Below are 22,284 nucleotides of genomic sequence, written 5' to 3'. Positions count from 1 at the left end.
CAGACACCTGTGATCCTGGGCAGCAGGCCTGGGGACGCCCACAGCTTTGCAGCTTTAGCCCAGCAGTGCCTCTCAGATTTGGGGTGCTGATCCCCCAAGATGGCCTCCAGTCCTCACAGTGCCGTCTGGCCCTGGCCAGAGCCACAACTCAGGGCTGGGTGGACAGTGGCTTCTTTGTGGCAGCCTGGCGGTCCACAGGACAGGCCGACCTGGCCGTGCAGTAAAGGGCAAGGGGCTGGCGCTGTACCCGGGGTGTTAGGAAACTGGCGCAGTTTCAGCCAGGTGGCCACATGGCCCAACCGCTGTGGTCAAGCTCCACCCCGTCCTAGTGGGATTCGCTGCTCCTGCCTCCCTGCCCGCCCTCGGGCAAAGTTTTAAAAGGGCCTGTGCCTGACCACAGGGCTCTTGGTTCTGCTCTCGGCTCTCTCAGCTCCTCTCCTCCTCTCTCTCTCTCTCCTCTCTCTCTCTCTCACAGTCTCCTCTCTTTTTCCCTCTTCGCCCTTTCCCTCTGGTCTACTGAGTTTTCCCCAATAAACTCTTTCCCTTACTCCGGCGCTCGGTGTGTTTTGTGACGGCTAACACCGGGGCTTCAGCAGAGGGTCAGGCTGCCGGCCTGTGGGTGGGGCCAACCTGGGGCGCCGTGCGGGGCAGCCAGGCCCGGCCTCCTCCTGGGGAATCTCACTTTGCCCCCAAATCACCCGGGCTCAACACTGGCTCAGTGGGACCCCGGACCTGCAAGTGCTCCGGTGGGCGACTTTTCTCTCCCAGAATCCCCTGGGCTGGGGCCTGGTGCTTCCCCCCCTCGTGTGGTGTGCCAGCTGTCCAGCCCTGTGCCTGGCTCTGTCCACTAGGCTCAGGGCTCTCAGAACACGGGGCCTGTGGACATCCAGGTCGGGAGGAGCCTCACTGCACTGGGGGGAGAACGAAAGGGTCGGAAGGAGACCGCGATCGGCTCCGTAGGCGAGGAACAGTTGTCCGCCGGGGATTTCAGCGGAGAGGCACAGATGTGAGACAAGTGTGGAAGCTGCTCAGGGCTCCCGGGTGCCTCGTTTCCCTCTGGGTATGTCCTGGGGTGCTCCACATTTGGACTTGTCCCAGCCACCCAGGCGAGCCACGGTGCCGTGGCCCCATGGTCCCTGCTACACCAAGGACCCCACTTGGCCTTCAGTGAGGCCCCCTGTGCTGCCACGCCACGCTAACCCGTCCACGTGGTCAGTGCAGGGCTGGGCTCTGCCATCAGCAGATGGTGTCACCCTGGGCGCGTTCCAGGTCCCCTAAGAGCCGCTTTCCTCGTCTGGAGCCTGAAGACATTGATTGAAGCAATTTCCAAGGATCCCCCCGAGAGTAGGGGCCCCCTACATGGAGAGCTGGGAAGGCAGTGAGGACGGGGCCAGGTGCCAGAAGAACACAGGCTTCTGGGTCCCAGGGCCCTGGGCGCAGCGGCCTTCTGCACTGGCCAGCAGGGACCATGGCCGGCACACACGGCCTGTGCCGGCGTCTCCACGTGGAGCCGCTTTTCTCCCAGGACGGCGTCACGCAGGGCCTTGCAGATTTCAGAGGCGAGGACGCAGGTGAGCCTGAAGCCCCGGGAGGGTAGGTGGAGGGAGAGCCCACACTCCTGTTCACTCCTGCCCCACATTCTCTAAATATAGCTTTCTTATTTTAAAATTGCAAATGGTGAACTCCTGCCACCTTGCCAGGATCAAAGTCGCTCTCTGCGACTGCTCTTCGGAAGAAAGACGACGAAAGCACACCCTCGAACAAAATCCCCTCCGTGGGGCAGGGCCGGGGAGAGGCGTGAAAGCCAGAGGCGGTGCCGAGAGCAGCCTCGGGGTGGGGGGCCCCTCGTCCCAGAAAGGGGCCCCAGCTTGGAAGAGCAGTAGGCTCGGGCAGACAGGTTGGCAGGGTAACAGCCTGCATCTCCCCTGTGCGTCCCAGCAGAGGCAAAGGCCCCCCGCTTGCAGGGGTGGGCCTGGGGCCCGCGGGGCTCTCCTGGCTCCAGGTGCCGGAGTGTGTGCACGGCAAGGGCCAGCCAGGCAGCCCAGGGCACAGGGCGGCCATCCAAGTTGGTGGCCCAACTCGCCACGTGAGGGCCTGGCACTGACCGCCTCTGTGCTGAGTCTAACAGCGGAGGCAGCCGTCAGCGAGGTATGCCGTGGAGAGCTGGCTCGGACGGTCCGCACTGGAAAAGCAGAAAACCACCCAACTCAGCGGTGGCTCGTGGACTCCAGGGGCCGGGCTGGCGGCAAGGCAGGCAGAGGAGCCCTGCTCAGGGGCCCCTCCCCCGCTGTGCCTGGGCTCACCCACACACCACGCATGCACTCGACAAACACGGACTGGATGTGGGACACACACCTCTGTGAGAATACGTGCCTGGGGTCCTGGGTTTTGGGGGCACACAGCACTCTCCCTCCAGCTCTGCACAATCGTACTTCCCACCCTGCCTGGCCAGGCAGACGTGGTCTGGGTCCTTCCCTGAGACACATCGCATGGGAGCAAAGGAGTGGGCAGCTGCCCGTCGGCGGCTTCTGCCATGACACTGACGCTGGACAAGGCCAATGCCCAGAGCGCAGGAGAGCGCCCACAGCCCCTGGCCTGCCATAGCAGCGTCTGAGACCTCACCCTGGCTAACCTGGCTCAGCTCCGTTGCCAGAGGGATCCTGAGCTAAGACTCCCAGCTGCTACCCCTGAGCACCACTGCGCACATCCAGGCCAGACAGCTCCGCAGGCTCAATCACGTCGGTGCCCACAAGGCAGGTATTAGTTCCCATTTCACGGAAGGGGAAACTGAGGCACCTGGCGCTGAGCAGCAATGGGATCACAGTGGCGGCAGCCATGGGACTGCTAGGCGGGGGCGGGGAGGACACCGGACAGTCTGCACGGGTCACAGAGGCAGGGGAAGAGGCCAAGGCCGGCAGAGAGGTGGGGGAAGGAATGCCTGCCCCGTGCCAGGCCCTGACTGGGCAGGCTCCGCCACAGCTGCCCCAGTCACCCTCTTGGGCTGGTGGCAGCCCTCCACCCCGCCCCCACCAGGGCCGTGCGCGCTGGGCACAAGTGTGGTATTTTCACCAAGCCGGTCATTCTCCAGGCTAAAGACAGGACCAGAAAGTGCTCCCAGTCTGAGCTCCCACCACGCCCAGCCCAGTGGCATAGGGGGTCACTGGGAGCCGGTGCCCTGCATGGGCCCTGGGACCCCACGCACCTGTCCCAGGAGGCATGGGGGAGCCCTGGGGCCATGCAGCCCACCACGTGCTCGCTCCAGCTCCCCCAGCCCAGGCCAGGGACACAGTCGGTGCTGCACCTGCTTGACAGCCACTGTGTGGGGCACCGCACGGGTGGGGGCAGGGGGTGGACGGACTGAGCCCTCTGGACAGATCTGTCTCAGCCTCTCCTCGCTGTCCCCTGCCTGGGACGGCTCGACATCCCTCGGCCCAGGGACGCCCTGGATGCCCTGAGGGGAGCACCCTCACCCCGCAGCCAGCGCCTTCCAGGCAGGGCCCACTGTGCCCAGCACCCGACCTGCCCTCCCAGCGAGCTGCAGATGAGGACACAGCGGCTGGTGGGGGGACGCCTGCCCAGGGAGCTGGGGCTGGGGCTGGGAGACTTAACTCTGTGCCCACCCTCCCCTGCCCCCCACAAAGGCCCCTGGGCCTCCTCCTCAGCCAGCCTGCTTCTCACCAGCTATACCCCTTCCTGACAGGTCGGAGGCCTGCCTCCTCCAAGAAGCCTTCCCGGGTACCTGTGCTCCCCACCCCGAAACTGCCAGCGGGTCCTTGGGCTCCTGGCGTGGCTCCTCAGGGCTGTCTGGTAGGGTTTATTGGGTGCGAGATCTCCCCCAGACTCCTCGGGGCCCTTGTTCCACACGGTCCCTTCCCGCACCCGCCTGACAGCCGGTCACGCCGTGTGGGAGGAAGGGCGGGGCTGGCAGCCCCAAGACCACAGCCTCTCTGCCCCCCCCCCCCGCCCCAGGCAGCAGGGTGGGCGGGGCCAGCCCCCTCCAGCTTTGTCCCCAGAGCCTCACCAACGGGGGCCTGGAAGCCGGGCGGAGAGGCACTGCTGGCACTCGCTGCTGAAACGACCTGAGACACGGCAAACGCTCGCCTTTATTGGGCCGCGCCAGCCCCTGCCAGCGCTGTGGCTGACGTGGTCCCACGGTGCCTCTGCAGAGACCGGGCCGGTCAGCCTCCCCCGGCACCGGCCTGAAGTCAGCTCCGCGCTCACTCCCACCCCGCCGCCGCGGCCCGGCCGCATCAGTGCCAGATCTTGATGTCGCCGCCCCAGGAGCACGTGGCGAGGACGGAGGGCAGCACCGGGTGGTAGGTGGTGCCGACGCAGGCCTGCGTGTGGCCCTGCAGCGTGCATGCCCGGCTGGCCGTGCGGAAGCTGAACATGAGGATCCGGCCGTCGGCGCTGCCCGTCACCAGCAGGTCTCCGCACGGGGAGCACTCGCAGCCCACAGCGTAGCCTTCCACCTGCGGAGAGCGACACGGAGGGGCTGAGTGGGCTGCAGCTTCCCTTGTGGCTACCTGTGAGGCAGAGGTTGTGCCCGCTCTATAGAGGGGCAGCCTGAGGCCCAGCGTGGCCTTCACCCCAGCATCCCGGAGACCAAAGCCCGGCTCCTTTCCTGCATGGGCCCTGCTTCACGAGGCTAGTTCAGGGCCGTCCAGCTGGGACCCCTCGGTCAGCCTGGCTGATGGCATCTGGCCTCCCATGGTCACCGGGTCCTGGCCCCCCCGTCCCAGCCAAGCAGGCCTCAGCCCGGGAAAGAGCAGATGTGGAAACGCCCCACGCCCGTCCGTCCCGCTCCCACCCCAGCCCTGGGCCTGTGCCAGCTAGCCAGTGCGTGCCTGCATGTCCAGGGGATGGACCCAGGCTCGCACCAGGCCACAGGGCGCACGGCCACCCAGGAGACAGAGCAGAGTCCACCCAGCGGGTCCTGCACCCTGGGGTCCCATGTGCTTTCCCAGTGCTGTCCGGCGGGAGGCTCTGGGACCAGTGCCCAGCATTTGAGCCGGGAGGGGCGGGGCAGGGAGCAGGCACCTTGTGTCCTTCATAGCGCCGCCTCCTGCTCATCCGGTACGGCCACACGGCGGAGAAGAGGGCCAGATAGTTGCCATTGGTCTGTGCCAGGAACACAGGCTCCCTGGGGTGCAAAGCCAGGCTGGGGCAGGTATATCTCTCCTAAGACAGGACAGGACCACAGAGAGTCAGAGCAGGCCCGGGCGGCCTCCTGCCTCCGCAGACCCCTCCTAGCCCCGTTCCCGCAGCCTTGGCTTTGGGTTGTGCGCGACCACACCCCAGCGGCTGAAGCGAGCACAGATGGCTAATCTCGCCGCTCCGCAGGGGAGCAATCTACGTGGGTCCCGCTGGGCTGCGCTCCTTCCTGGAGGCCGAGGGGGGATCCCGACCCTGTCCCTTTCAGCTTCTGGGACCCCTGTGTCTTCAGTGCCAGGCTGGAAAATGCACCCCCATGGCCATTCACGTCTCACTTCCAGGACCCGAGTGCTGTGGGGTCAAAGGGAGGGGCTGGGGCCAGCACTGGCGAAACGGGTGGAGCCACCGCCTGCAGTGCCGGCATCCCACAGGGGCGCCGGTTCGAGTCCCACCTGCTTCTCTTCCGATCCAGCTCTCTGCTGTGGCCTGGGAAAGCAGTGGAGGACGGCCCAAGGGTTTGGGCCCCTGCACCTGCCTGGGAGACCCGGAAGAAGCTCCTGGCTCCTGGCTTCGGATCAGCGCAGGTCTGGCTGTTGGCAACCAACTGGGGTGTGAAACAGCAGGTGGAAGACCTCTCTCTCTGTCTCTGTCTCTGTCTCTCTGCCTCTCCTTTTCTGTGTAACTCTGACTTTCAGATAAATAAATAAATCTTTTTTTTTAAAGGGAGGAAGGGAGGGGCTGCAGGGAGAACTGAGGAGACCGCCCCCTGCTACGACCCTGAGGCATCACAGGGACGCTGTGAGAGGGACACCGAGGGCGGTGCAACGCACAGCAGCAGGTGACGCGAGGCCGGAGCACGAAGGGAGCTGCAGACGGCGCCCTGGCAGGTCAGCGTGGCACGGCCACGAGCCGAGGCATGGCGACGTCCCCAGAGCTAGACAAGGCAAGGGAGGGGCCGCCCATCCCTGCCCGACCTCACACCACAGGCACACGCCCTGCCGGCACCTTGGTTTCAGCCCCATAATGCTTTGTATTTATTAGGAACCCGGGAGCCTGAACTGGGGGTTGAAGAAGCCACCCAGTTGATAGCAAGGTGCTACGGCCCTGGGAAGAGCACCATCTCCCCACCTCCAACCCCCACCCGCGGGAAGCCAAAGGCAAACGACGGTGGAGGCGGAACAAGAGGGTGGGACTCACGTGGCGCCCTCCACACATCCCCTCCCGGCTGCACCTGGCCCACCGCTGTACTAAGCAGCGTCCTTAAGCCACACTCTTGAAATGAGCCCAGCTGGAGAGCAACGTGGGAGTGGTGGGAACAGGTCCCACCAGGTGCAGAGGTCGCTCCCGGGTGTGGTCCCCAGCAGAGCACCTGCACACCCCACAGGGAAGCAGGGAGGGGGACGTGGGGGGCCACCAGCTCAGGCACTGGGCACTTCCGTCTGCCTCACGGCCCTGGTCTCTGCTGACGTTTGGGGGCAGGATGCCCTCAGTGCCAGACAGGCCCCTCCAGCCCCTCCCGGACCTGTTCCTCCAAAGAGAAGAAAGTGGAGGTGAGGTCTCGAGGCAGGTTGCTCAGAGAAGGCAGGGAGGAGGAGGGGGGTGTGTCCACATGGCATATATATATATATATATTAGAGATTTATTTTATTCATTTGAGAGGTAGAGCTACGGACAGAGGGAGAGACAGAGTGAAAGGTCTTCCTTCCATTGGTTCACTCCCCAAATGGCTGCAACGGCTGGAGCTGCACCAATCTGAAGCCAGGAGCTTCTTCCCAGTCTCCCATGCAGGTGCAGGGGCCCAAGGACTTGGGCCATCTTCTACTGCCTTCCCAGGCCATAGCAGAGAGCTGGATCAGAAGAGGAGCAGCTGGGACTAGAACTGGCACCCAAGGCCGGCGCCGCGGCTCACTAGGCTAATCCTCCGCCTAGCGGCGCCGGCACACCGGGTTCTAGTCCCGGTCGGGGCACCGGATTCTGTCCCGGTTGCCCCTCTTCCAGGCCAGCCCTCTGCTGTGGCCAGGGAGTGCAGTGGAGGATGGCCCAGGTGCTTGGGCCCTGCACCCCATGGGAGACCAGGAAAAGCACCTGGCTCCTGGCTCCTGCCATCGGATCAGCGCGGTGCGCCGGCCGCAGCGCGCCGGCCGCGGCGGCCATTGGAGGGTGAACCAACGGCAAAGGAAGACCTTTCTCTCTGTCTCTCTCTCTCACTGTCCACTCTGCCTGTCAAAAAATAAATAAAAAAAAAAATAGAACTGGCACCCATATGGGAAGCTGGCGCCACAGGTGGAGGATTAACCTACTGCACCACAGCACAGGCCCCCAACATGGCATATATTTTTAAATGTAGGATGATGGAACCAGAGATTAACTTGAAATCTCAAAAGGAGATGGTGGTGGTGGTGGCGCTGACAGTGACGGTGATGACAATGATGGTGGTGGTGGTGGTGATGGGATGTTGACAGTGGTGGTAATGATGGTGGTAGTGGCGGGGGTGGTGGTAATGATGGTGGTGGTGGTGGGGGTGGTGGTGGTAATGATGGTGGTAATGATGGTGGTAGTGGTGGTGGTGGTGGTGATGATGGTGGTGGTGGTGGTGGTGGTGGTGGTGGTAATGGTGGTAATGATGGTGGTAGTGGGGGTGGTGGCAATGATGGTGGTAGTGGTGGGGGTGGGGGTGGTGGCAATGATGGTGGTAGTGGGGGGGTGGTGGTGGTGATGATGGTGGTAGTGGTGGGGGTGGTGGTGGTGGTAATGATGGTGGTAATGATGGTGGTAGTGGTGGTGGTGGCAATGATGGTGGTGGTGGTGGGGGTGGTAATGGTGGTGGTGGTGGTGGTGATGATGGTGGTGGTAATGATGGTGGTGGTGGGGGTGGTGGCAATGATGGTGGTGATGATGGTGGTGGTGGTGGTGGGGGTGGGGGTGGTGGCAATGATGGTGGTAGTGGTGGGGGTGGGGGTGGGGGTGGTGGCGATGATGGTGGTAGTGGTGGGGGTGGTGGTGGTGGCGATGATGGTGGTAGTGGTGGGGGTGGGGTGGTGGCAATGATGGTGGTAGTGGTGGTGGTGGTGGTGGCAATGATGGTAGTGGTGGGGGTGGTGGTGGTGATGATGGTGGTGGTAATGATGGTGGTAGTGGTGGTGGTGGTGGTGGTGGTAGTGGTGGGGGTGGTGGTGGTAGTAATGATGGTGTAGTGGTGGGGTGGGGTGGTGGTAATGATGGTGGTAGTGGTGGTGGGGGTGGTGGTGGTGGTGGTGGTGATGATGGTGGTAGTGGTGGGGGTGGGGGTGGTGGGGATGGCAGTGATGGATGTGGAGTGGGTGGTGATATTCAGAGCGTAGCGAGCTCTCCCTGTGCCTGGCGCTGTGCTGCACCCTTAAGACTCTCTCTCTCCCTCTGTTAATTTTCTTTTTTTTTTTTTTAAGATTTATTTATTTATTTGAAAGTCAGAGTTACACAGAGAGAGAAGAGGTAGAGGTAGAGAAGTAGAGAGGTAGAGAGGTAGAGAGAGAGAGAGAGAGGTCTTCCATCTGCTGGTTCACTCCCCAATTGGCCGTAATAGTCAGTGCTGCGTCAATCTGAAGCCAGGAGCTTCCTCCAGGTCCCCCACACGGGTGCAGGGGCCTGAGGACTTGGGTCACCTTCTACTGCTTTCCCAGGCCACAGCAGAGAGCTGTATCGGAAGAGGAGCAGCCGGGTCTCGAACTGGAGTCCACATGGGATGCTGGCGTTTCAGGCCAGGGTGTTAACCCACTGAGCCACAGCGCCAGCCCCTCCCTCTGCTAATTTTCAAAACTACCCTATGAGGCAAATGATATTTCTTTGATAGTCTTAAGAGGGAAATGATGCTCAGAGGCTAAATATTGGGCCCAGGGCACCTCACCTTGGAAGTGGTGAATCCAGGACTGTGACACAGGGATCTGAACTCCTGCCCGTCACTGAGCAGGGAGGGTCAGAAACCCTCTGCCGGGCTGGTGGGAGCCAGGGCCTCTCAGGTTGCTCGGCCTCCTTCCTCCCCGACCTGCACCTGGCTGTGCCCCGCCCCACCCTGCAGGGTGACTGTGTTGGGACAGAGCGGCAGCCACAGCCTGCGGCAGGCCGACCTTCACCTCCCCATCACGGACACTGCGGGCAGCTGAACCCCCTTCCCACGGACTAACTGGCACTTCAGCACCCTGCAGCGGAAGCTGAGACAGGTGCCGGGGGTTCTCACATGGAAAATCTGGTTGGAGATTTTGGCCGAGCTGCGGAAGTCCCAGGCGATGATGGTGCGGTCGGCGGAGTCCCGGGTCGACGCGTCTGTGCTGCTCAGGAACTCGGAGCCCTCCTGCAGGAAGAGGATGTCCAGGGTCTGCTGGACGGTCGCCTTGTAGCCTCGCACCACCTGCAAGAGCGGAGACCAGTCACCGCCAAGGGCCGCCCAGTGCCTGCTGGGAAAGGCTGTGCTGGCCATGTCCTCCGGCTGAGCAGCCCCGAGCCACCCCCACCCCCACCCTCCACCAGGCTGCTGTCCGTCCCTCCCGGAGCTGCCCTGAGATTTGGCGGTCTCAGGCCCGCCTCTCGGCCCCACACCAAGCCCCCTGCTCCAGCGGCACAGGGTCCGAGGGGTGTCATGCTTTCCCCAGCGAAGACCCCCGGTCAAAGGCAGGTCCCGGCACCAGGACCACCGAGTCCTCCCACCTAACAAACGCAGAGTCCGCATGATGCTAAATTGCAACACCGAAGCAACGGGCAGGCTTCCTGCCGGCCACCCGCCTGCCCGCTGCTGGGGCGCCACCACCTGGCGACAGCACGGACAGTCTTGGGCCCGCGCCTTGGCTCTGCTGGCTATGAGCCGTCATGACAAATTTTAACAATAAAAATCGGCATTCACCTGTTTCAAATTTTGTGGCTGGTATTTTCTACCTCTTCTTCCAAGCGTTGGGGTCAAACACACATGAAATGCATCAGCCCACAAGTGCAGCTTGGAGCAGGGCACGGGGCTGAGGCCCATTGTGCAGACGAGGTACACTGAGGGGCTGCAGAGCCAGGGCCTGCGGCAGCCTCTCCCAGCCCCAGCTGCCCACGTCCTGCCTCTGAATCCTTGGCAGAGGGCCGGGAACACGTGACTCATCCTTGCTCAGCCTTTCCAGGACTGCCCGTGGCGGGGCTGACTTCAGGTGGGGTGCTGAGGCCTGGGGAAGGTCCAGGCACAGAGGCTGCCCCGCAGGACAGGAGCAAGCTGCCCCTCTGTGGCCACCCTTGGCAGCTCCTGCGCCACCTACCTGCCCCCAGGCCTCAGGATTCCATGAGCCTCTTTTGCCCTCTAGGGCAGCCCTGGCCAGGTTCAGTTCCAAGCCTCACAAGGCATGGGTGGCCAGAAGCAGAGGGGCTGTGCTCTGCTGTGATGGTCCAGCCTCCTGGGGCCGAGGCTACAGCAGCAGACCAGGGCCTGGGAGGGGACACATCATCTCCATCCCAGCGCTTGCCCTGAGCTGGCATAACACCCAGCTTCCAAGAACAGGGGCAGGTGTGGCACGAGGTGAACCCACGTCTGGATCCCATATCAGAATGTCTAGGTTGAGCCCTGGCAACAGCCCCAACTTCAGCTTCTGCACGAGATGATGGCCCAAGTCCTTGGGTCCTGGCCACCCACGTGGGAGACCCAAATGGAATTCTGGGTTCCCAGCTTTGGCCCGGACAAGCTCTGGCTGTTGTGGGCATGTGGAAGGTGAACCAGTTGATGGAGGATCTCTCTCTCCCTCCCTCTCTCCCTCCCTCCCTCCATCCCTCTCTCTCTCTCTCTCTCTCTCTGCTCTGCCTTTCAAATAAATAAATAAAACTTACAAACAAGACACAACAAAAAAGCAGCCCCGCAGAGGCAGGGTCTGGAATCTACTCTGGTGGAAAGGGAGGTGGGGGGCAGAGGCCCCACCGTCTCGGGGGAGGGGTACTCCAGAGCCATCTCCACCTCCCCAGATCTGCCTGCTCCCCCAGCCCCAGCATGGGTCCGGTCTCACCTCACTTAAGCCCCCCTTCCCCGGGGACCCCCAGGATGCCCACTGCCCTCTGTCAAGTCAGAACTGGGCGCTTCTCTCCGTCATCACAGGGGGCGGGGAGTGCAGAGATCTGGGGCACCAAACGCCAAGAGAGCAGAAGACCTGGCCCAACACACGACGCTGGAGGCGGCCCCTGCACAGGGGTCCCAGCAGTCCATGGAGAAGCTGTGGGTGGGCTCCAGGTGTGCCTGGAGATCCCAGCTCCCTGAGGGGATCATGAGCCCCCGCCGCCTGGGCACCTTGGTGTCGGCAGGGCATGACCCAGGATAGAGGAAGGCTGGGGCCCTCGCACCATCACGTACCAGCCACTGGCTGGGGGCTCACAGAAGTGACCTCACGACCACAGCCCCAGAGGCAGCCTCTCCCAGAGAGATGTGCCATGCCCATGGCAGAACGACTGGGGTGCCCATCAGCACACCACCTGTCCCCCAAGACAACCTTCCCAAGGAGGGTGCAGACCGTCGTCTGCAACATTTTCTGAGATTGGACGGAAATGGCCCAGTTCATTAGGGCGTCATAAAAGTGAATGGCTGGGAAACAAGCCGTGCAATGGGCGACGGCTGCCGGTAACGGGGCTGTCGGTGGGAGGCTGGCCTTTGGAGTGATGGCTGCGAACATGATTTACTCACTGCCACAACTGCTCGTGACCCGGGAAAGAGCAGGGGAGCCATGTGTGCGTCGAGCTGCTGGGTTTTATGGCAACCTTAATTACGCAACAGCTGGCACATCCATCCCAGGGGCGTGGGAGCGGGCGGCTGGGCCTCCCTAGCTGGGTCCTGACTCCCTAGCAGCTCCCTGACGGGCTGGCCAAGGCAGACCTGCAGGGGAGGGGGCTCCTAGCCCCGGGACAGCAGAAAGACTGACACTTCCAGGGGTTTGAGAACCACCTGCCGTCCCTAAAGTCTGCCCACCGCTCACTGCATGCAGGCAGCCCTGGGAGCTGTGGGCTGCAGCTGCTGTCAGTCAAAGGCTCGGCTGGCCCTCCCAGGCCCTCCAGTGCCCGCTCTCCTGCCCCCTACTGTGTGCGGCGGGGTCTGCGCGCTGTGGGCAGCAGCAACGGTGTCGAGCTACGCCTGGGCAGTAGCTACAGAAGCACACCCTGAGACTTGAGGCTCTAGAACCACTATCTGGTGGGCTTTGCTGGTGCGTTTATGGACAGAGCTGTCCAAGGGTAGAGGCGTAACAGGGTAGGATGGACTAGAAATTATTATCATCACTGATTTTAAGACTCTACAGGGGCCGGTGCCGTGGCGTAGCGGGTAAAGCCTCCGTCTGCAGTGCCAGCACCCTATATGGGCGCTGGTTCAAATCCAGGCTGCTCTACTTCCGATCCAGCTCTCTGCTATGGCCCGGGAAAGCAGTGGAAGATGGTCCAAGTCCTTGGGCCCCTGCACCCATGTGGGGGACCCAGAAGAAGCTCCTGGCTACGGATTGGTGCAGCTCCAGCCACTGTGGCCATCTGGGGAGTGAACCAGCAGATGGAAGACCTCTCTCTCTCTCTCTGCCTCTCCTCTCTCTGTGTAACTCTGGTTTTTAAATAAAATAAATAAATATTAAAAAAAAAAAAAGACACTACAGAGCTGGGTGATTTGAGGGTGAAGAGACTGGGCTTGTTTGCTGAGGTTCCATGGGTGTGGATGCTTCAGTCACGTGGTCAGGCTGGACAGGTGAACAAACGGACAAAGGAACAAAAGAACAGTGACTGCAGGGCCTCTCTCCTGACCCCTGAGGCCAAGGCACCTCACGATGAGATGCTGCCACTTGGGCCCGGGGCCACTGGGAGATACGGCCTTCACTGGTCTCTCCAAAGAGGGGCTGCTGGGGACCATGGTGGGCCTGGGGGGAGAGAGACGGACTGTGCTCAACACCGCATCACCCTGAGACGTCCAGAGGCTGGCAGGAGCCACTCCTGGCCCGGGACGTGCAAGGGTCAGGTGTCAGGCGGGAAGGCCGGGCCACACACCCGGGGATCCAGGCTTGAGGGCCTGTGCGGGCCACGTGACCAGGCTCACCGCCTCTCTGCAGTTTCCACGCATGTCGAGGACCTACAGCTCAGGAGGAACACGGGTGCTGTGGCCGGGCATGGGTGTGAGCGGTGAGCTCTCGGGCAGGTCCCTTCTCCCTGGGCGCAGGGCCACTTTCTGCAACTTAAATCACACAAGTCGAAGGAGCTGGCCACGCAGGACAGCGGCCCTGGGGCTGGCCCTGCAGACACAACCAAAGGGGGCCTAAACAGCTCTCCTGGCTGTGACTCCAAAGCCAGAAGCTGTGAAGAAAGACGCGCACGTTCCGCCACAGTTGTACCCGTCAGAAAACAAGTCAACACGTGGAGTAACGCAAACCTGGGAGAAACATTCGCGATTCATGCCTGCAACCGGGTGCCAAAGGGCAGCTCCACGGGCAACGGGCAGCTCAGAGCTCATGGAAGAGCAGGTGGTCCCGCACAGATTAAACTGTGCAGACCCCATTCCTTAGCCGTCTAGTTAGGCTATCAACAGCTTGACAACACACTCTGAGGCAGCTGTGTGAGCATCAGGTGTCTTCGCGTCGCTGTCAGAAACGCCCAGTGGAACAACCCCGGGGGGTGGATCTGGGCACCTCGGAGCAAACGCACACACATCGCTGCACGGCCACACACACACACGGCTCTGAGGATCAATCCCAAGACAAGCACACAATGTTCCCGAAAGCAGCGCTACTTTTATTTTTTGATCATTTTTTAAAGACTTTATTTATTTGAAAGGCAGAGAGGGAGAGATAGAGAGATCTTCCATCTGCTGGTTCATTCTCCAAATGGCTGCAATGGCTAGAGCTGGACCAGGCCAAAGCCAGGAGCCAGGAACTCCATCTGGGTCTCCCACATGGGTGGCAGGGGCCCAAGTTCTTAGGTCATTCTCCACAGCTTTCCCAGGCTCATTAGCAGGGAGCTGGATCAGAAGCCGGGACAGGAACCAGCACCGGAATGGGCCTCTGCCATCGCAGGTGGCAGCTTAACCACTACACCACGACGCCAGCCACAAGCAACACTACTTTTAAAGACAGAAAACTGGAAGCAGCACAATGTTCATCAAGACAGCACTGACCGAACGGCCCCACTCCACAGCAGTACACAGCTGTAGCAGAGGGGAGGCACTTCTCCCTGCTTGGGGGAGAGGGGTCCTCGGGGGAAACTGTTCAAGAGAAAACAAAGCGGGGGACAGGAAAAGCGTGTGGAAGACAAGGAGACGACCGGTGACGTGAGCAGAAGTGCTGGGGACCACTGCGGAGTCAGAGCAGGACCGGACCGGGCGGGGACGGTGGGGACAGGGTCCCGGGCAGAGGTGCGCCCCTCACCTGAATGCGCCCGCTTGGCAGGTGCCACTCTAGAACGAGGGTCACGCTTGTCTTCTGTGAGGAGCCAGACAGTAACTATGTTAGCTTTACCAGACACTAATGTAACTGTCGCATATTCAGCGCGTGCGTGTGTGTGTGTGTGTGTGTGTGTGTCTGAGAACTAGTTAAAGTGGTAAATACCATTCTTAGCTCATGGGTCCTAAAAAAACAGGGCAAAGACTAGACTGGGCCTATGGACAGTACTTTGCCAACCTTTTCTCTAGACCTTTGTACATATTTTATTAAATTATACAAAGAAATTAACTTAAAAAGCAATCTCTAGAATGTGAAAGCAAAATTAAATGAAATTAGCCTTGTATTGATCTGGTAGTTTAACCACACAAATACAATCCTGTTAAGATTTTGAAGCACAGCAATTTAATGCTGGATCTTTGGCTGGATATGCTTTATTAATAGGGAACCAGTAATTTGATGACAGAACAAAATTGAATATACTTCGTGAACAAAAAAATGCAAGAAAAAAGTTTTTAAAGAATTCCCCTTTTTAAAATTAACTGTATTTGGAAGGCAGAGAGACAGAAAACTCCCGCCTGCTGGTCCATTCCCCAGATGCCTCACCAGCAGGGCAAGGCTGGGAGGCTGAAGCAGGAGCCAGGAGCTGTCTCTCCCTCACGCATGGCAGGGCTGCTCCCAGCTGTGTGTCAGCAGGAAGCCGGAACCCGGAGCGGAGCCCAGACTCACACTCGGGCCCCTGCAGCAAGTGTGGGTGTCCCAACCGGCGGTTCAACCGCTGTGCCACACGCTTGCTCCAGTTCCAGGAAATTTTAAGCTGTTTTCAGTCTTTTCATTGTTAATGTCAATATAAATTTTTTAAAATTGTATCAAGGCAAATGGAAATAAAGTTTCCCAGTGTAAAAACGATTAAAAAAAAAAAAAAAGACAAATCAGAAAAAGAAAAATTCCGTAAACTCAGTGTAAACTCAGTGTAAACTCAGTGTAAAACTTAGTGAAGACAACAATGTAGTTCTATCCTAACACGAACACTTCCACAGAAGGGGCACCGAGAAACAACGAGCAAACTCAGCAGGAACCCAGCTGAGGTCAGCGGGAGAGACAGCGGTAACAGGCCAGGCCTCTGGCAGCTGTGGGAGGAGCGGGTGTTTGGCAGGGAGGACTCTCCCAGGATGCCCACATCACTTTATCGGAGTGCAGGCTGGAGCTCCCGCTCTGCTCCCGACTCCAGCTCCCTTCGATGACGGCTCCAGTAGTCTCTGCCACCCACGTGGGCGATCCCGATCTAACTCCCGGCACACGGCTCTGGCTGGCCCAGCCCCGGCGACTGCAGATATTTGGGAAGTGACCTAGTGGACGGGTGACTTCCCCCTCCCTCCCTCTCTCTCCTTCCTTTCCTCTCTCTCAAATAAATAAAATAAAATTAATATAGATCATAGTACTTGTTTAAGAAGGCAGAGGGGAGACTGAGCACGGTAAGCAGAGACAGAGAGGATACAGTAAAAGACCAAACTTTTAGAGTTGGAATGTACAATGCTCGAGGTTAAAAAACCACATTATATGGAATCAATAGCCCATGAGGCTGCACAAGAGAACATTGGTGAACCAGAGGCACAGGAATTAAAATTATTCAACAGGCGCTAAAGAGAGTAATATTAACATCCTCAATTCTTTTTAAAGATTTTATTTATTTATTTATTTATTTGAGAGGCAGAGTTACAGAGAGAGGGAGAGACAGAGAGAAATGCCTTCCGTCTTCTGGTTCACTCCCCAAATGACTGCAATGGCCAGGGCACAGCCAATCCAAAGCCAGGAGCCAGGAGCTTCTTCCGGATCTCCCATGTGGGTGCAGGGGCCCCAGCACTTGGGCCACTTCCATTGCTTTCCTGGGTCATGAGCAGGGAGCTGGGTCAGAAGTAGAGCAGCTGGAACTCAAACCGGCACCCTTATGGGAGGCAGGCTCCACAGACGGAGGCTTAGCCTACTATGCCACAGCGCCGGCCCCAATACCTTCAATTTTAAAATGCACAAAATTCAGTCTGAAATGGAGAACAATCACCATGGCCTCTGTGTCTCTGTGACAAACTATGACCAAAACCTGTGGGGAAAACTCAAGAGGCAACACCTTGAAGCCTTCAAACCAAAACGACAGCAGGTGGCATAAATACTAGAAGCACACAGTTCTCCCAGTTACATTACTTGAGACATGTATGATTACTGAAAACAGAAGATGTTCCATTGTGCGTGCGGGAGGCATCAGCGCGTGTGCCACAGCCGTAACATGGTGCATGGGAGGGGCAGAAAGATCCTCTGGTCAGAGGAATTTTTTAAAAAAATTTGTTTATTTATTTGAAAGGTAGAGTTAGGGAGAGGGAGAGGGAGAGAGAGAGAGAGAGAGAGAGCCCGCGAGAGAGAATCTTCCATCCGCTGGTTCACTCCCCAGATGGCTGCAGCAGTCAGGGCTGGGCCAGGCTGAAGCCAGGAGCCAGGAGCTTCCTCCAGGTCTCCCACATGGGTGCAGGGGCCCAAGCACGTGGGCCGTCCTCTGATGCTTTCCCAGGCACATTAGCATGGAGCTGTATCAGAAGTAGAGCAGCTGGGACTTGAACCTGTGCCCGTATGGGCTGCCAGTGTTGAGGTGGCAGCTTTGCCCGCTATGTCACAGCACCAGCCCTAGGAACTCTATTTTTATTTAAAGTGGCAAAATATTAACAATAGGTATAATTGTGACAACTTAAGTTTACATATTAAAATCCTTAGAGCAAACATAAAAGTATAATACAAAGAGAGATCGCAAAAAAGAAGTTAATGGATAAATTAATATAACAAAAAAAACTGAAATAACCCAAAGAAGGCAGGAAAGAAGGAGCAGAGGAATAAACACAGAGGAGATAAAGACAGAATCACACAACAGCAGGCCCTAATTCAACAATACCAACAACTACAGTAAATGTAAATCATCTAAAGTCAACAACCGAAAGAGATGTGAGATTGGATTTTAAAACTTCTTAAAAGACCCAAGACTATCTGGTTTATAAGACAGACAATTTGGGGCCGGTGCCGTGGCTCACTTGGTTAATCCTCCGCCTGCGGCACCAGCATCCCATATGGCACTGGGTTCTAGTCCCAGTTGTTCCTCTTCCAGTCCAGCTCTCTGCTGTGGCCTGGGAAAGCAGTGGAGGATGGCTCAAGTGCTTGGGCCCTGCACCCGCATGGGAGACCACGAGGAAGCACCTGGCTCCTGGCTTCGGATCGGCACAGCATGCCGGCCACAGTGGCCATTTGGGGGGGTGAACCAACAGAAGAAAGACCTTTCTGTCTGTCTGTCTCTCTCTCACTGTCTAACTCTGTCAAATAAATAAAAAAATTTTTAAAAAGACAATTTAAATATAACAAGTAGACTGTTTCTATAAAACTGAAAAATATAAAATACTATAAATAAAGGAAACCTAGAGCATGTATATATTTATATATTAATATGTGTGTGTATATTTAACATCAGGCAAAGTAGAAAAACTGCAGGGATAAGAGGCATAGAATGAAAAGACAGAAGTGTCAACTCACCAGAAAGAAGTAGCAATCCCACATATGTACATATGTAACAAAATACTTTCAAAGACTAAGAAAGCTGAGAGGTGAGGGGGCTGGCACTGTGGCTTAGCAGGTAAAGCTGTTGCCTGCAGTGCTGGCATGCCATGTGTGCCAGTTCCAGCCCCGGCTGCTCCACTTCCAATTCAGCTCCCTACCACTCTGCCTGGGAAGCAGTGGAGGACGGCCCAAGTACCTGAGCCCCTGCACCCACAGGAGCTGCTGGCTCCTGGCTTCAGATGAACCCAGCTCTGGCCATTGCAGCCATTTGGGGAGTGAACCAGCTGATGGAAGATTTGTCCCTGTCTGACTCTCTCTTTGTCTAACTCTACCTTTCAAATAAATAAATAAATCTTAAAAAAAAAAAAAAAAGCTGGGGATGGTGCTGTGGCATAGCGGGTACCTCATATGGGCACTGGTTCCAGTCCCGGCTGCTCCACTTCCAATCCAACTCTCTGCTATGGCTGGGAAAGCAGTAGAAGATGGCCCAAGTGCTTGGGCCCCTGCACCCACATGGGAGACCTGGAAGAAGCTCCTGGCTCCTGCTTCGGATCGGCTCAGCTCCGGCTGTAGTGGCCAACTGGGGAGTAAATCAGAGGATAGAAGATCTCTCTCTCTCTCTTTCTCTCTCTCTCTCTGCCTTTCCTCTCTCTCTGTGTAACTCTTTCACATAAATAAATAAATCTTAAAAAAAAAAAAAAAAACTGAGAGGAGAAACACAACAGTTACAATTCTACCCGAGGATACTGGCACTCCTCTGCCTGAGGCATAGGACCCAAACATTGACCAGTGTATCGAAATGCAGATGTTACACACGGCCAAGGAAAGAACCTGCAGACAGCAATAAGCACGCAATTCAAAGGTTTCGTGCAGGACTAAGAACCTTTGCTTTCCGGCCTCTGGGCCAAGATCAGGTGTGAAGAACCATTCCTGCACCCAACAAGAATACACAGGGCACCACGGGGCACCGCCCCGCCTACAGCACTCAAGGAAAAGGGCTGTTTTGTTTCTGCCCAGCAAAGCCTAAAATCAAGCTTCAAGAAAATAAAAAAATTGGGGCCGGCGCTGTGGCACAGTGGGTTAACGTCCTGGCCTGAAGCACCAGCATAGCATCCCTTATGGGCGCTGGTTCGAGACCTGACTGCTCCACTTCCAATCCAGCTCTGCTATGGCCTGGGAGTAGTAGACCGGGAAGTGAACCATCGAATGGAAGACCTCTCTCTCTCTCTCTTTCTCTTTCTGATCTCCTCTCTCTCTGTGTAACTCTTTCAAATAAATAAATAAATCTTAAAAAAAAAAAAAAGATCAAAAAATTCCCAAGCAGTACAATTGCAGCCAAAAAAATTCTTAAGAATATGCAGAGGGGCCGGCGCCGCGGCTCACTAGGCTAATCCTCCACCTGCAGCGCTGGCACCCCGGGTTCTAGTCCTGGTTAGGGTGCCAGTTCTAGTCCTGCTTACTCCTCTTCCAGTCCAGCTCTCTGCTGTGGCCCGGGAATGCAGTGGAGAATGGCCCAAATGCTTGGGCCCTGCACCCGCATGGGAGACCACAAGGAAGCACCTGGCTCCTGGCTTCAGATTGGTGCAGCACGCCGGCCACAGTGGCCATTTGGGGGGTGAACCAACAGAAAGAAGACCTTTCTCTCTCTTTCTCTAACTCTGCCTGTAAAAAAAAAAAAAAAAAAAAAGAAAAAAGAAAGAAAGAATATGCAGAGGAACAAGTGGACACTGAGCATGCGCAGGGAACATTCACGGTGTCTGGCATCAACCAAAGTTACCAGGCCTGAAAGCAGCACGGAAATGCCTCCCGAGATGAAGGCGGCACAGTCCACGGCTGAGAGAGACGGAGGAAGCAGGCACACACGGTCCAAGCGGCTCCAGCGCGTGGAGGACCACACTCACAAAGACCCCGAAGCAAACGCGTCTGCTACTAACAGCAGAGTAGAAATTACACAGGAGATGGCCAGGAAATCCAGACATAGGTGAACTGTAACACAAATCCCCAAATCCGCCTACTATGAATGTGCTTGGGGGTGGAGTCAAGCAGAAATCAAACAGTGACCAACCTTCCAGATTTGATTAAAGCTATAAACCCAGAGTTAACAGAAGTTCAACAGAGCTTAAGCAACAGAGAAAGCACACCAGGGCACACCCAGGAAACTTCCTGAACCAGGGATACAGGGGAAGAACGGTACACCCGGGGGAACGGAGGGCGCTGGAAACCAGGCGGCTGGAGAACGTAGAACAGCGCGTTCAAAGTGCCGAGAGCAAGGAGAGATGACTAACCTGCAACTGTTCCCCAGTGTAAATCTCTTAAACAAAAGACAAGGCAAATATTTTTTCAGACACACAAAAGCAGAAATAATTTATCACCAACAGAACCAAAATACATGAAATGCTAAAGGAAGTTTTTGAGGTATAGAGAAAAACACATGAAAAACAATGGAAATGGTAAACGGGTAGGGAAACAAACAACACTTTTTTAGTATTAAGATATTTTAAAGTTACTGGCTGCTCCCAGCACAAGCAGTAACAATATATTACGGGGACTGTATGCCACAACAGCACAAGGCCCCGGGAGGAGAAACCAAGAATCTGTGCACTGCTATAAGCCGAAGGCAGACAAACCTATCTTTTAGAAAAACCTGAAAACACAAAGCCACAGAGAATCAAGCAACAGAGACAATCAGAGGAAATCGTAACAAGCTACATTAATCCAACAGAAACATGGATAAGAAGGGAGGCAGGGAATAGATAGAACACATAAAAACAACAACAAGATGGCAGATTTAAACCCAGTCGTAGTTATAGTCAAATTAAATCAAGACAGGATAAATACACTAGTTCAAAAGAAGAGATTGTTACATAGGGACAAACATTAAAAAGCAAGACCCGGTTACATACAATCTAAAAGAAACCCACTTTAAATATAAAGACATGGGGCCGGTGTTGTGGCGTAGAGGCTGTGGTTAAGTGGCTGCAGCACTGGCCTCCCATATGGGCACGGGTTCAAGTCCCAGCTGCTCTACTTCTGATCCAGCTCCCTGCTAATGTGCCTGGGAAGATGGCCCAAGTGCTTGGACCCCTGCACCCGTGTGGGAGACCCGGAAGAAGCTCCCGGCTCCTGGCTTTGGCCTGGCCCAGCCCTGGCTGTTGTGACCATTTGGGGAGTGAACCAGCAGATGGAAGACCTTTCTCTCTGCTTCTGCCTCTCCCCCTCTGTAACCTCCCTTTCAAATAAATCAACAAATCTAAAAATAAAGACACAAATATGTTAAAAATATAAAAAGATATACCATGCTAATAATCATCAAAATAAAGCAGGACTGCATAGGTTAAAACCAAAGCTCAGAGTAAACAATATCACAAGGGATAAAGAAGACTTTCACAGTAGCCAAAAAGCCGATTCAAATTCCTCAGGAGATAACAATACCGAATGTTTGTTCTCTTAACACAGCTTCCAAATAAATGCAGGGAATGCAAGAACTAAAAAAAAAAAAAAAAAAAAAAAAAAAAAAAAAAAAAAAAAAAGGAAGTAGACCAATCCTCTCTTCATCATCACAAACCTGCTTGTGCTAAGTCATTACTGCTGCGCTGCCAAATACCCTAGACGGGCGATTCATAAACAGCGCACACCACTCCTCACAGCTCGCTGGCTGGGACGGCCAGGGTCAAGGCCCCTGCAGCTTCAGCAGAAGGGACACACACTGTGTCCTCACGGCAGAGAAGGGAAGGCAGAGGGAACCCAGCTCGCTTCCCTCAGCCCCTTCCCAAGAACATGCACCCCACTTACAAAGGCGGAGCCCTCGTGACACTCACCCCGCAAAGACCCCCACCTCCCAACACCATCACCCTGGGGTTTAAGTTCCAATACGGGAATTCTGGGGGGACACATGCATTCAAACCATAGCTCAGCTGCTCCTAGGGAGCAGAGAACACAGGTGCAGGGGCAAAGAAGGCTACGGCCAGCTCGACGCACCCAGCAACAGCGGCTGTCTCCCTCCACTCACCAAGGCCTAGTTCCAGCACACCACACAAGTCTCACCAGCTCTCAAAGGATTCGGGTACACAAGGTATGTTCCGAGACCACCACGGAATTAAATTAGAAATAAATAACAAACAGATATCTGGAAGATTCCCAAGTGCACACTTCTAAACAA

The 22,284-nt window shown here is 56.7% G+C and overlaps 1 protein-coding gene across 5 annotated transcripts in view; it reads right to left on the bottom strand.

Moving 5' to 3' along the window:
• Window positions 1–4,083: 4,083 nt before the first annotated feature.
• The window catches only part of WDR25 (WD repeat domain 25), a 144,569-nt gene continuing 126,368 nt past the window's right edge, over window positions 4,084–22,284 (bottom strand). For all 5 annotated transcript variants that reach the window (XM_051830841.3, XM_051830844.3, XM_051830843.3 and 2 more), the window contains 3 exons: window positions 9,368–9,538; window positions 5,041–5,181; window positions 4,084–4,472 (listed from right to left, as the gene is read on the bottom strand). In XM_051830841.3, coding sequence (XP_051686801.3) covers window positions 4,251–4,472; window positions 5,041–5,181; window positions 9,368–9,538 — 534 coding nt within the window. In that variant the 3' untranslated portion in view covers window positions 4,084–4,250. The remainder of the gene's footprint in view (window positions 4,473–5,040; window positions 5,182–9,367; window positions 9,539–22,284) is intronic.

The sequence above is a fragment of the Oryctolagus cuniculus genome, chromosome 20, assembly GCF_051225735.1.
Source record: "Oryctolagus cuniculus isolate XC-2025 breed Fujian yellow rabbit chromosome 20, ASM5122573v1, whole genome shotgun sequence".
In the NCBI taxonomy this organism is placed as follows: Eukaryota; Metazoa; Chordata; class Mammalia; order Lagomorpha; family Leporidae; genus Oryctolagus; species Oryctolagus cuniculus.
This window is presented reverse-complemented; position numbering and strand designations above follow the sequence as displayed.